The sequence below is a fragment of the Trichomonas vaginalis genome, chromosome III, assembly GCF_026262505.1.
Source record: "Trichomonas vaginalis G3 chromosome III, whole genome shotgun sequence".
Lineage (NCBI taxonomy): Eukaryota > Parabasalia > Trichomonadida > Trichomonadidae > Trichomonas > Trichomonas vaginalis.
In genome coordinates, this window is record NC_067205.1 from 23995677 (window position 1) to 24009072 (window position 13396).

Below are 13396 nucleotides of genomic sequence, written 5' to 3' on the forward strand. Positions count from 1 at the left end.
CAGTCTACTTGGTATTGAAAATCCCATGTGTTATAGAAACGGCGGGTCCACTATAAAGAAAACATTTTCCTTGTCTTTATATTTTTCATACAACTCTGTCCAATGACATCTCACAAACTCTATACCCTCAATATTTTTCTATGTTCTCTTTGAAAAATTTGTATAGTTAAGATATAAAACTTTTGACATAAGTGTTTCAATGTCATGAACTCTTATAGCACCACTATATAATAGTCTAGCAGATATACTATCCCAGTCAATATACTCTGCCTTTTTCAAAACCTCTCTGACAGTATTTTTCTTATCTAATGGTATACGTTCCATCTTACCTATAGGTATCTTTTCTTTTAACTCTTTCAATATTTTGTTTGTGTCTGGTATATGTTTGAGACGGTTCATATAGTGTCGAAGTCATTGCATATAATCTTTGAGTCAGGAAATATTGTATGGCACAAATGAGATATATAGAAACTTCCACCGAACAAGTCTACAAATGTTAGACCATTCGGTAGTTTCTTAAGTTCTCTCAATAGAATATCTTTACATCTACTCTTATTTCCAAAGAAGGGTAACGGTGGTTTTGTAAAATTCATTTTATATATAATAAAAATGTTTTTTCCTGAAAAGTGACAGAAAAGTGACGGGGGGCTAGAGGGCACGAAGTGCCTGGAAGCCCCACTACCTTTTTTTTTTTTTTTTTTTTTTTTTTTTATAAAAATCGAGATCATAGTTATCATTTTCAACTAAATAGCAAAGATGATGAGTGTATATTAGATCTGCAAAACATAATCCTAAATCATAAAAAATGTTGAAATAATCATATCTTTTGTTTTTCAAACTGTCAGAAATTATTGATCTATTAGTTTTATTTCTTGAGAAATCTAAAGATTCTTCTTGGAATCCAATGTGCTCGTATCTTGTAAAAACTTCAAGAACAGATTTAAATTTACATTCATAATATAATCTGTAGAGATTAAAATAATTGTTGCAAATATTGTTCTCTAAACAGAAAATGATGACTCTAACATTGGAAAATTTTACATGATCAACAATTGATTGTTGATAATTTTCAAGAAGCCAATCAAGTAAATCGAAATTTCGAGAATTCAAAGCAAATGGTAATGTATCATCATAATTAACACCTTGTCGTTCAAGTAATCGTATTAATTCTGTGTTTCCTGATGAAACGGCCATCATTAACAATTCTGGATTGAGAAGTTGTTCTTTATTGTACTCACTGTCTGGGTCTTCGTTAAGAATAATGTATTTGATAATGTTAATTGATGGTTTCACAAAAATTTCGCGGAGAACATAATATTAAGGTTTTGAATTGTCATTAAGAATGTATTGTTGAAATTTTGACACATCATCGTTTCGGATTATTTGTATTAGTTCGTCTGATATATCATTCTCTTCGTCATCAGAGGAATCAAAAATTTTTTCTTCCTCTGGATATGAAACATCTATGCCTGCTTTGCGTGCCAACTTATAGTTATTCGTGTTGTTCGTACTTAGTTCAGGTTTGAAGATCTTGCCGAGAGTTTGAAGAATCCGAAAGTATAAGATATCAGAATCTGATGAATCTTTTTTGAAGAATTGAAATATGTATTGGAAGTTATCGTTGGGTGTTTCTCCTGGACCTTCACGGATAAACTGTTCGAAGAATTTAGTTGTTTCTTCAAAATTTTCTTCGTTAAGTGAATAAAAATGATCTTCAAAAGCAAGCAGTGGTTCAAATGCCTTCGGAATAACAATATTTTTAATGCTTTTGATCTTTAGTTTTTCATAAATAATGGGTTTTTTGTTCATTTTTTCAAATTACAAATTCTTCGCGTGACTTTTTCCCTCAATTTTTGAAAAAGTCGGCGCGAAAAATTTGATTCTTTTGATCTTCAAAATTATTGGAATCGAATTTTGTAAAATTCGATTCCAATAATTTTGAAGTGAAAAAAGAATTTTAATTTCTATGGAAATAAGTTTACCCAAATAGAAATCCATCAAAACGTGTTAAATTTATTTTTAGAAGTCAAATTTACTAGTTGTCGTATTTTTCAAACTAAATAAGGAATTTTTAAAATCGAATAATTTTATTTACTAATTAACTTAACAAAATCAGGGTGGATATGAAATGTTGTGATATCTTCTTCTCGAAGATCAAGCTTTTCATATCCATATTCAAGTAATATATGAATGATTTCTGAATTACAATGAATGGCTGACCAAAACAAAGCATTGTTGTAATAATCGTCAAATTCATGATTAATTGGAACTTTGTATTCAATAAGGATTTTAATGATTTCTATGTTATTCAGTTTAGCAGCATGAAGATAATAATCAGGCAATTCAATTGCACGATAAAAACAAACTCTACTTTTGGGCTTTGGTTTGAAGTATCCTTCAATCAAATGACTCTTCTCCATGATTTCTAAAAGCAATCTAAGGCATTCTGGTATGTTCATGTCTACAGCATTAATTAGCCAATGTTCTGTATCTTCTGGAAAATCTTTGAGATTTATTTTGTCTGAAATCTCTATATTTTTCAAAATGAAAATACAAACACTTTCATTTTTGACTTGGAAAGCTCTTGACAAGCATTTAAGAAGATAACTTGGAAAATAGTCTTTGATTGAATGATTTCTAAAATAATAAATGAAGCCGGATGGACGTGTATCTTGATTAATTAATATTTCTAGACTGTCTTCTAGTAAGAAATCACCTGCATGATCAATCAAGTAGTAAAGAGATCTATCATCTTTACAATCATAGAATGTGTTTTTTGTGATTCTAGCACCATAATCAACAAGAATCTTTACAATTTCGAAATTTCCTTTCATAGCATGGTAATCAAGAAGAGAAACTGTATCAATATCTCCTTTAGCTCTTGCCTTTCCACCATTGTCCAATAATAATTTATAAGCTTCAGCATTGGTATGTTTAGCCTCATCCATAACATTATGAAAAATATATCTTGGATCATCAAATTCATCTTCATATGATTCTTCTTCCTCTTCTTCTTTAGTATGATTGTAGTAATAATAAGATTCTCTCGATTTTTTCTTGTATTCATAATCTGGATTGGCTTCTTTTCTGATTAATGTTACGCCTTGATCAAGAAGATATTTAATTAAATCGATTTATCCTTTAGAAAATGCATACTTCATTAAATCAAATCCATCTGTTTCTTTAAGATCAATTTTGAAGTTTTTAAGAACATAATCAACCAATTCTGGTTTTAGTTCCTCAGAAACATAACGCGAAAATAGTGATAGAAAATCCTTGGCAGTAAAAGATACATTATGGTTGAAGAGAAATTTCATTTCTTCGATGCCACAGTATGACAAGATCTGATCAAGCCTAGCAGAAAAAAATGTTTCTTTGGTAGAAAAATTTCAATAATTCCATATTTGACAAGATTTCTTTGACATCATTTTTTATTAATCTGAATTTGGTTGATGGGTTTCTTAGTGGATACTGATAGATCTTTTCATAAAAATCTAGATCGTAGTTCTTTGCTTCAATAACATATGAAATTGGATGCCTAAAAGTTTCAGCAGGATATCGTAATCCTAACTCATAAAAAATATTGAAATAATCAAATCTTTTGTTACTTAAAGCATGAGAAACAATTGATTTTTCTTCATCACTATCATTTGAATAACTTTTAGGTTCTTCATGAATCAAATTGAGTTTGTATGTGGCAAAAAATTCAAGAACAGATTTGAATTTACACTTATAGTAAAATTCATATAAATTATAATAATTTGTGCAAATATTGTTCTCTAAACAGAAAATAATTGCCCTTATGTTCGATTTTGTTAAGCTTGATATCTTTTCATGCTGATAATTCTCAAGAATCCAATCAATTAAATCTGGATTTCGAGAAATTAACGCGTCATATAAACCATTATCATAATTAGCACCTTGTTGTTCAAGCAATCTTATTAGTTCAATGTTTCCTGATGAAACTGCAATAAAATGATATTTATTTATTCCAAAACATTCTTCTTTAAATTTTCCTGCTAAATCTTCGTTAATAAGTATGTATTTAATAATATTCATAGGTTGCTTATAAAATATTTTAATCATAATAGAGAAATCAAATTTTGATATGTGATGATCATCAATAAATTGCTGAAATTTTGATACGTCATCGTTAAGAAGGAACTTCGTATTTGATGAGCTCTTTTACAATTTCTGTGTTATTCATTTTAGCTGCATGAAGGAAATAATCTGGAATAACAAATGAGGCAGGTTCAATATCATTATCTTCATTGTCAGAGTAAAAGCCACAGTAAGCTTCTTCTGGATCGAAATATCCATCTAAATATCTAGTTGTTTTCAATGCAGCCAAAATTAATTTCACACAGAAAGATGAGTTTATATCTACAGCTCTAATAAGCCATGAATATGCCTCATCAGGCATAGAATCGATATCTTCTTCATCTTGAATCACAGCATTATTCAATATGTAAATACAAATTGCTTCATTTTTAACTTTCAAAGCTTTCGTCAAACATTTAAGAAGTTTGTATAAAGAGATTTCTTTGATTGGATATTTCTTTGTGAAATAAAGAAATCCGGATGGTTTTTTATCATCTTCAATCAATTCTTCAAGAAGATCTTCAATTTGTTCTTTTTCCGAATTCTCTATCAAGCAATTCATTGTTTTAGAATCTTTGCAATGATTAAATGAATATTTCGTAACCTTTGTTCCATGTTCTAAAAGAAGTTTAACAATTTCTGTGTTTCCTTTTGAAGCATGATAATCAAGAAGAGTTTTGCATTTTCCTGATCCTTTTGCAATTGCTTTTCCTCCTCTTTCTAAGATGAGTTTATAAGCTTCCAAATTATTATGTGTTGCTCCATCAAGAACATTATAAACTTTAAGTCTTAAATCATCGAAATCTTCATCATAAACTTCATCTTCATCTTTTTCATCACCGAGATGAATATAAACAGTTCTAGGATTATAAAAATCTTTGTTTTCTTCTTTAATTACGAGTTTAACACCTTTATCAAGAAGACAATTCATTAAATCAATGTTTTCCGACGAAAAAGCAAACTTCATTAAATTAAATCCATTGTTTTTCTCTAAACTAACACTATTGTTTTCAAGAATATATTTAATTAATTCCGGTTTAAAAAGTAAAGTAAATTGATCAAAAAATGAAAATAATGAGTTAAACTCATTGACATCGAAAGCATGAAGATGAGAAAAAGCATAATTCATTTCTTCTATACCACCAGATGAAAGAATTTCTCTTAATCCAATGTCAGTAATCAGTTTCTTTTCAACAAAAAATGTCAAAATTTCTAAATTTGACAAAATTTCTTGAATTGTTTTTCTTGAAAACGTGAAACGTGTTGAAGGATTTCTTTGTATGAACTGATAAACTTTTTCATAAAGTTCAGGGTCATAATTCTCAACCAAATAAGTTAAAGGTTGCGTAACAAATCTGTCTGGAAAAATTAATCCTAAATCATAAAAAATGTTGAAATAATCAAATCTCTTGTTTTTCAAAGTGTCAAGAACTATTTCAGATGAATCTATTTGTTGGAAATCAAGTTTGTATGTAGCAAGAAATTCAAGAATAGATTTGAATTTCGATTCATAAAAAATTTTGTAAAAATTATAATAATTCGTACAAATATTGTTTTCTAAACAGAAAATAAGGGATCTAAGGTTCGAAATATTGATCTTTTTGACCTTTTCTTGTTGATAATTCTCAAGAATCCAGTTAATTAACTCATAATTTCGAGATTTAAAAGCATCTGATAAAAAGTTGTTGTAATTAGCACCGTTTTGTTCAAGTAAGCGTATAAGTTCGATGTGTCCTGATGAAACTGCTTTGCTTAAGTTAGATTTTTCAAATAATTCTGATTTATTGAATTTTTCGAGTGAATTTCCGCTGATCAATATGAATTTGAGAATGTTTAATGATGGTTTTTTGAATATTCTCCTCTTTAATGTGTAAGAATAATCATAATTGTGGGTTTCAATATATTGTTGAAATTTGGAGACATTGTCGTCGTATATGAGCTGTGTGAACTCATCTGGTTTGCGTTTTGGTCCAATTTCTTGTTTAATTATACTTTCCCTAAGTTCGTAAGGAATTGAGACATCAATACCTGCATCAGAGGCTTTCGAATATATAAGTATGTCATCTGATCTGATTAGTGGTTTGAAAATTTGTCTGAGGGTTTGGATGATATTAAAATGTAAATTATCTGTATGAGATTGCATTAATTTTCCATTGACAAATAATTCTAGTAAGTATTTGAAATTGTCATTTTGAGTTTCACCGGGGCCATCTGTAATAAATTTTTTGAAGAAATTGATTGAATCTTCGAATTTTTCTTGGTTTAGGTTAAAATAGTGATCTTCGACTTGCAATAATAGCTCTAATGCTTGAGGGATCACAACCTCGCCGAAGTTTTTGATCTTTAAATTATCATAAACAATAATATTTTCACTCATAAGAATTTGATTTAGTTCATCAGGAAGAAATTACTATATGATAACAATATGTTCATAAACAATAACAGTTGTTAAAATAAACTTAAAAATTCTTTTCAGTTGATTCTTATAACTCAAATATCATAAATTGCAACTCTCTGCTTCAATAAAGACGTTTGTACAGGAGAAATTGAATTCAATTAGATAGTCTAATGGAAATTTGGAATTTTATATTTGTAATTACAAATTTAGATTATCTGGACAAGAATGATAAATTTCTATAAACAAGCCAATGTTTGTTCAAAAAAAAAATAAATAAAAAAATAAATAAAAAAAAAAGAATTTGAGATGAAATTAACGTTCTACTCAAATTTTAGAACTTGTTATTCTTTCGGCAGAATAACTTTAGTCCACTTAGAAGCGAAGTTTTCTTCTGATGGCTTCCTTACCAGCTCCGATAAGGATTGGGCGATAGATTTCTGTCCAGTCACTGTTTGTTTCTTCCTCTTGGAAACCAAGCTTCTTTCTGAGGGCTTCTGTAACAGCATCGATAACGATTGGGCGATAGATTTCTGTCCAGTCACTGTTTGTTTCTTCCTCTTGGAAACCAAGCTTCTTTCTGAGGGCTTCTGTAACAGCATCGATAACGATTGGGCGATAGATTTCTGTCCAGTCACTGTTTGTTTCTTCCTCTTGGAAACCAAGCCTTCTTCTGAGGGCTTCCTTACCTGCTCCAATAAGGATTGGGCGGTAGATTTCTGTCCAGTCGCTGTTCTCTTCCTCTTGGAAACCAAGCTTTCTTCTGAGGGCTTCCTTACCTGCTCCAATAAGGATTGGGCGATAGATTTCTGTCCAGTCGCTGTTCAATTCGGATACTGGAGACATGACCCATGGTTTTCGGTAAGGAGGCATGACGCATGGTCTTGGGTAAGTCCTTATGACCTTTGAAAGGCTGCTTGTTGTAAGTGCAAAGAACATTTTGATTTTATTTTCCTCAAAAAAATTCAATATTTGAGAGGTGATAAATTAAGATAGAATAATATTGATTCTTCAGCAAAAATAAAGAAATTTACGAAAATAAGATTTTGTTAATATTGTCAGCCTGACGTCATTTGTCGGCAAAAAATAATCTGAAAATTTATTCAATTAAATTGTTAAACATTCATTTGGTCTAAGGGTTTCGTTTTGCTAAAATTGTCACTTTTATAGCATATTTGTTTTTGGATGTTTTGCGAAACCAAAAAAAAAACTATGATATACAATGTGTGTGTAAAGAAAATACTTTATTTACTAGTTAAAAAATCATTTGGTATTGATCAAGTTATTTTTTCTGGATAAGATATTATATGGATAATTGGATAGAAAATACAATTATATAATCTTGTACCTGGTTTAATTAAGCTAATTGTCATCAGAAACTTGTAATTTTTATGAATTTCAGATTTTCTTTTCATTACTGCTTTTCTTAATAGGTCAAGTTCTTATTTACGTTATAAAGTATGATATTTACAAATATCAAGTTATCATGTTTTTTGAGAAATTATGAGAAACAAACAAAAATGAAAAAGATAGGAATAGCAATGAATAGTGATGTGGGTATAGAAAATGTAAGAGATATGAATGCAAAGCAATCAGTATTTAGGATATTGACCATAGATTTCGAAAAAAAATGCTGCATATTGAGCGAAAACTATGATTATATTATAAGGCTGTCATTTAAAGCATAATGAAACTATTCCCTTTTCATTTTAATCGAATAAGATAGTAAAGATTTTTGAATTAGCTAGAAACTGATGAGATGTTTTCACAAATCAGATTTTTAATCTCTATAATGCATAATTCACTCAATATCTCAATTTTGATATTGCGAGATATTTTTGCTATCGGTTTCGCAATTTTGACACAATAGCAAGAGGGTTCTATAAGCATTATTATCAACGTAGAATCTGAATATCATATCAGAAAATGTCGCAAATCCGACATTTACCCGACCAAATAGCAAAAATAATTGAATACTTTTCGCAAAAACTTTAAAAATCGATAAAAATATGAAATATAGATATTAAAGAGACTTTTTATATAATATTCATAAAGATTTTCCAAAAATATGATACCGCAAAATTAAAAAAGTGACGTCTTGAGTGGAGTCAAAGGTCGAAATTGCTAGCTAAATGTTTTTTAGCGAAATTGCGTATTGTACGTTTTTTTCGCAAAACGAAACCCTTATTTGGTCATTAATATTATTTTATAATCAGTGCAGTTATTCGATAAAATAGCCATGATCACGAAATAAATCTGCCTGACAAAATCAACCAAAACCTTAGTATGGAAAATCGTTACTACATTTCTATTGAACAAGTGTTTGTCCAACTGCGGCACATGTTCGTTTTGAACAAAGTGAAAATTTATATAATGGTATCGTTAAATTCATTATAAAAAGTTTGTTGTATAGCATCGAACAGCTAATTTATCCGTGCAAATGCATTGTTATTGCATAAAATGCCATTTTGTAACTAAAATGTTCAAGAACAAGAATATATGTCTATTTTTTCAAATTTAATAAACTAACTTTCATTGCTTAAGTCTCTAGAGCTTACTTTCTCCAAGAAATTTGGGGAAATCTCCCTGAAAAGTTTGGAAATTGGAAAAAAAAATGTAAATTTGAGTTTAAGAAGAAAGGTAAAGTTTGAATAGAAATAACTAAAATTATTATTTAAAAAAGCGAATTAAATAAAACAAACAAATAAAAAATAAAAATTAAATATAACAATTTCCTTAATCTGGATTAGTATTAATCTTGAATGGCATCTTCTTTGGAATCAACGTCATTCTTCTTTTGTGAACAAACATAGATGGATCTGTTTGTGAGAAAGCAGGGCTTGAACCACTGTCAAACCTTGATACAGTCAATCTAAACATGCTTGTGTCCTGTTGCGAAGGTTTGAAGGCTTCGGAAGGAGGAGAATATTCCGAAATTTCGAAAGATTCGGGTCTTGCTGACGAAAGAAGCATTGCTATATCATCTAACTTCTTAGATGCAGCAATAACGTAAGGTTTAACAGCTTCTTCGACCATTGGATTTGCGCCATAAGTTAATAATGCGTCAACAACGTAAACGTGGTTATAAAAAGTGGCATAGTCAAGGGCTGTCCACATTCCTCTGTCCATTTTATCGATCATTTCTGGACAATTCATGGCAATTAAGCAAACAATTGGAGGAGATCCAACAATTGAAGCCGCTTGCAAGGCTGTAAGTCCATCGGGTAGATCTTGATTAATTTCTCCGGTCAAAACTGCTTTAAGGATCTGTGGTGCCACTGAATTTTGAATTGCGGATCTCAAATCAACGGGATCCTTCGAGATAAACTCCAAATCAACGTATTTTCTCTTAATGAATGCTTCACGCTCTTCCTGTGTTGAATCCGGATTGATTTTGTCGACAACATTGGCTTCAAGAATTTCATTCAGTCCTTTGTTGCCAATTGCTTTAAGTAATTCCATGCAATAAAGATCATTGGTGTCCATAGTCAACGATCTGATCCTTGAAACCGACATTGGAAGAGATCTATGAATTCCTGCACATTTAGAACACAAAATCGCTCCTTTGTTGGTAATAATCCAATCAGAATCCCTTGCACCACAATCTGCGCATGTAGAAGTGTTGTTTTCTTTAAGACGGGCTGATTCCATATCTTGTGACATGAATTTTGAGGAAATTTGCGATTGTATGGTAGCTATCCATTTATCGCGATCGTATAATGATGGTGCTTGTAACACAATGTTCTTGTTTTTCGAGATAATCGTTAAACAGTTTGGTTTATCGTCTAAATCGAATGGTTTGACGTTGCAATACTCGAGTTGGAGGGTCCAGAGTGGTTTGGCGCATGTTGCAGGTGATGTGGAAGCTGCAAAGAAGCCATCTCTGCTCATACAGAATAATTTGTCCCAAGAAGATCCGAAAACGCTTGTTTTACGCCATAAGTAACCTTGTATTTCGGATTTAGGTGTTCCTTGGTATGGCTGATCAAGAATTCCGTAGTATTGAGGTATTAAATCTTCCACAGTTTGATGGAAAGCTGTATTTTCGAACATCTTTTGCGCAATGGCTTCATTTGATTGGGTGATCTTCTCGGAAACGATTTGGATGTCTCCCATCTCTAATTTCGCTAAACGATTGATTTGTGAAGCTAATTCGTTGTATACAGAGGCGGAATAACTTATTAGTAAACTGCCAATAAGATTCGCATATCTCGATTCTGTTACATCGAGCTGCAAAATGTATTCGCAAAATGCGTGAGAAGATTGCTTATGTAATTCCATTAGCTTCTGACGCTTATCTGTAGTATCACGGCTTTTCTTTGGCGGGTTTGCTAATTTATCGTAAGCTTCGGTAAATTTCCCATGAATTTGAACATACGAAGCTTTGGACTTCTTCATCATCGAAATATCGTGTCTAATAAATGATTCAACTGGTATATGCATTGCTGATTCTACGTGATTTAAATGGCTCAAAACAATTGAGTTCATTGTGATGATTGAGTTACATAAGCTTGAATATTGAGCGTTAATAGCAACAATATCAATTTGAGACATTACATTATGAAGATCTGATATGGCCTGTGCAAATTTCTTGCCAGAGGAAATATAATTTTTTATAAATTTTGACATTTCTTGAAGTTGTGTTGTTGTTTGCTTAATTCGTTGATATCTATTAATTTGCTCATTGTCATAAAGTGGATCCATATGTAAGTATTGTGGGAATTCTATCTCGTTTGTATTTGCATTCATTTTTTCTGAAAAAAAAAGTTTTTTTTTTATGCACCTTATATTGGATATTGGAATATTATATTGGTTTCAGTATATATAGCATATCACTAGTCATTTTATGCAGAATTAAAAAGATTTCACAGTCAAAAAGCTGAGTCTTCATGGCATCCTTCTCTTTTTGGAATTTCGGATTTAAAGAAGAATGGAATTTAGAACGAATCTCATAACAGAGAGACCGAAACTATCAGATTTTTATATGAATTATTAAAAATTGCAGCATAAATCTATAAATCTTCTATTGTGTGGTTTTGTATGCACATTGTGTGGTATACGTGAGATTGTTCATTTAAAGTGTGTAATTTCAGAAATTATGGCGTTAATAGCTATATTTCTTAGAATGTATCGTGTTGAATGGTAAAGCAAACATCTCTATTTTAAGGTTCAAAGACTTAGAATCTTAAATCATTAGTTCATTCCAGAAATTTCAAAAGACTCAACTTATTCGTGATAGATTCCAAGCTTTGGAAGATTAAGATGGAATTACCTCCTAGCAAGCATAATTGTTGCCGGTATTAAATTCATGAAAAAGGATAAAAACTATTCCGAAAAATCTTAATTTGCATACAAATCATTTATGGTGATATAAAATATTACCAAAAATAATTGTTATAATTTAAATGAAGAAGTAATTTAAAACGATTTTATTTATGATCAAATTTTATATATTTTTTTGGATCAAATCCATTTTAATAGAATTTATATACTATTCATCTATTAGTAAACACTACCGTATATTATTTTTTAAGCTATCTTATTTTTTGAAATTTTATTCAAATCTTTGGTCGCAAGAAGAATTGCATGATAAATAAAAACATTTAATCAAAGTCAATTTTATTTTTCATATTCAAATGGACTGAGTGTTAACATTTAACATTTTTTGCTAATTGTCGTCAAAAATTAGGCGTGAAGCAAAAATTAATATTTCATATGGTTTTATGATAGATAAGCATTATATTCCCACTCATTATATTCGTAAATTTTGAGGTTTATCCTTCGCTTTTAAGATCATTGAATTTGATTTTTATAGAAAATAGTTATATATTAGAAAATAATATGAGTTTATGTGATATTATTTTTCAGAAGATTTTGTGTTCTTCTTCAAAATTTTATTTTTTTATTAAAAAGAATCTTTACAAAATATACATTTACTTTAATTAATATTTAAAAACGTGCTCTATCAAAAGTTCCAAAAATTCAATATTTTAGCTTTTCTGAGGTGTCACTTTTGATGAATTTCTGTTTACAATACCTGTTTTGGCCGCCTTAAAAATTGCTAAATTTACAAGAAAATTTTGAGAGAAAAAATTGAAAATTATCGTTTTTTCATCTGACAAAACCGTCACCTTTACTTTTCTTCCGCATTTACTTGGAATGTGCTCGAAGTTTTGCAAGTCTATGATCCAGACATACGTTTCTGCAGCTCTTGGTTCTGTTGTCTCAAACGCTGTTGTTCGTGGCATTTCTGGTGCCCAAACACCAATTGATTGGGCAGGTGTTGCTATTGGCGGCCTTCAGACAGGTACAGCTTTCATTTCATACCCAGTTGCTCTTAAGATCCTCTCTGATCACTGCGAATCCTTCAAGAAGGATCTTGAATCACCAAATGGCAACAAGGCCAAGGTTTACATCCTCGGTGGTGCTCTTGGCGCTGCTATCATTGCAGTTGTCAACTTCCCACTCAGCAAGCTTAACCAGGCTCGCCAAGGAAAGTGCGAAAAGAAGGGATGCTGCGCTTGCAACTTCGCAAAAGGAATGGCAGGAACATTCGTTGATCAACTTGGTGCTTCGATTGGCTTCGCTGCTACAAACAATACATTAGGACCAATGATTCCAGTTCCACACAACTCATTCCTTGCCTACCTCCGTGCTAACTCACTTGTTCAGATCTCCAACGTCGGTGGCAAGTTACTTTCATATCCAATCCTTGCTTATCGCCATGGAGCAACACTTCCAGGATTACTTGGCGGATACTTCAGAACAGCACACGGACCATGGATCACTGGTGATGCCTGCAACTTCTTCAAGGGAGTTTTCACATGCATTCTCGAGTAAATTTATAATTTTTAAAAAATTGAAAATTAAAATGTTTTTTATTTTATATTGTATAAACAA

At 30.9% G+C, this 13396-nt stretch overlaps 6 protein-coding genes across 6 annotated transcripts, besides 1 other annotated feature; 1 reads left to right on the forward strand and 5 right to left on the reverse strand.

The window, feature by feature from the left end:
• Positions 1 to 1317: 1317 nt before the first annotated feature.
• TVAGG3_0753960 (uncharacterized protein) lies at positions 1318 to 1809 on the reverse strand (the record flags this gene model as incomplete). The annotated part of the gene is made up of 1 exon (XM_001330490.1): positions 1318 to 1809. The coding sequence occupies one exon, from the start codon at positions 1807 to 1809 to the stop codon at positions 1318 to 1320; it is 492 nt and encodes a 163-aa protein (XP_001330525.1).
• A 278-nt stretch (positions 1810 to 2087) lies between these two features.
• TVAGG3_0753970 (uncharacterized protein) lies at positions 2088 to 2948 on the reverse strand (the record flags this gene model as incomplete). The annotated part of the gene is made up of 1 exon (XM_001330491.1): positions 2088 to 2948. The coding sequence occupies one exon, from the start codon at positions 2946 to 2948 to the stop codon at positions 2088 to 2090; it is 861 nt and encodes a 286-aa protein (XP_001330526.1).
• A 1205-nt stretch (positions 2949 to 4153) lies between these two features.
• TVAGG3_0753980 (spectrin binding) lies at positions 4154 to 6478 on the reverse strand (the record flags this gene model as incomplete). Its single annotated transcript, XM_001330492.1, has 1 exon — positions 4154 to 6478. The coding sequence occupies one exon, from the start codon at positions 6476 to 6478 to the stop codon at positions 4154 to 4156; it is 2325 nt and encodes a 774-aa protein (XP_001330527.1).
• A 241-nt stretch (positions 6479 to 6719) lies between these two features.
• Positions 6720 to 7435, reverse strand: TVAGG3_0753990 (uncharacterized protein; the record flags this gene model as incomplete). Its single annotated transcript, XM_001330493.1, has 1 exon — positions 6872 to 7435. One exon carries the CDS (start codon positions 7433 to 7435, stop codon positions 6872 to 6874), a length of 564 nt encoding a protein of 187 aa, XP_001330528.1.
• A 1758-nt stretch (positions 7436 to 9193) lies between these two features.
• On the reverse strand, positions 9194 to 11245 carry TVAGG3_0754000 (GTPase activator protein; the record flags this gene model as incomplete). Its single annotated transcript, XM_001330494.1, has 1 exon — positions 9233 to 11245. One exon carries the CDS (start codon positions 11243 to 11245, stop codon positions 9233 to 9235), a length of 2013 nt encoding a protein of 670 aa, XP_001330529.1.
• Positions 11246 to 12494: 1249 nt separating this feature from the next.
• Positions 12495 to 12530: a mobile genetic element.
• A 119-nt stretch (positions 12531 to 12649) lies between these two features.
• TVAGG3_0754020 (uncharacterized protein) lies at positions 12650 to 13336 on the forward strand (the record flags this gene model as incomplete). The annotated part of the gene is made up of 1 exon (XM_001330495.1): positions 12656 to 13336. One exon carries the CDS (start codon positions 12656 to 12658, stop codon positions 13334 to 13336), a length of 681 nt encoding a protein of 226 aa, XP_001330530.1.
• Positions 13337 to 13396: the final 60 nt, after the last annotated feature.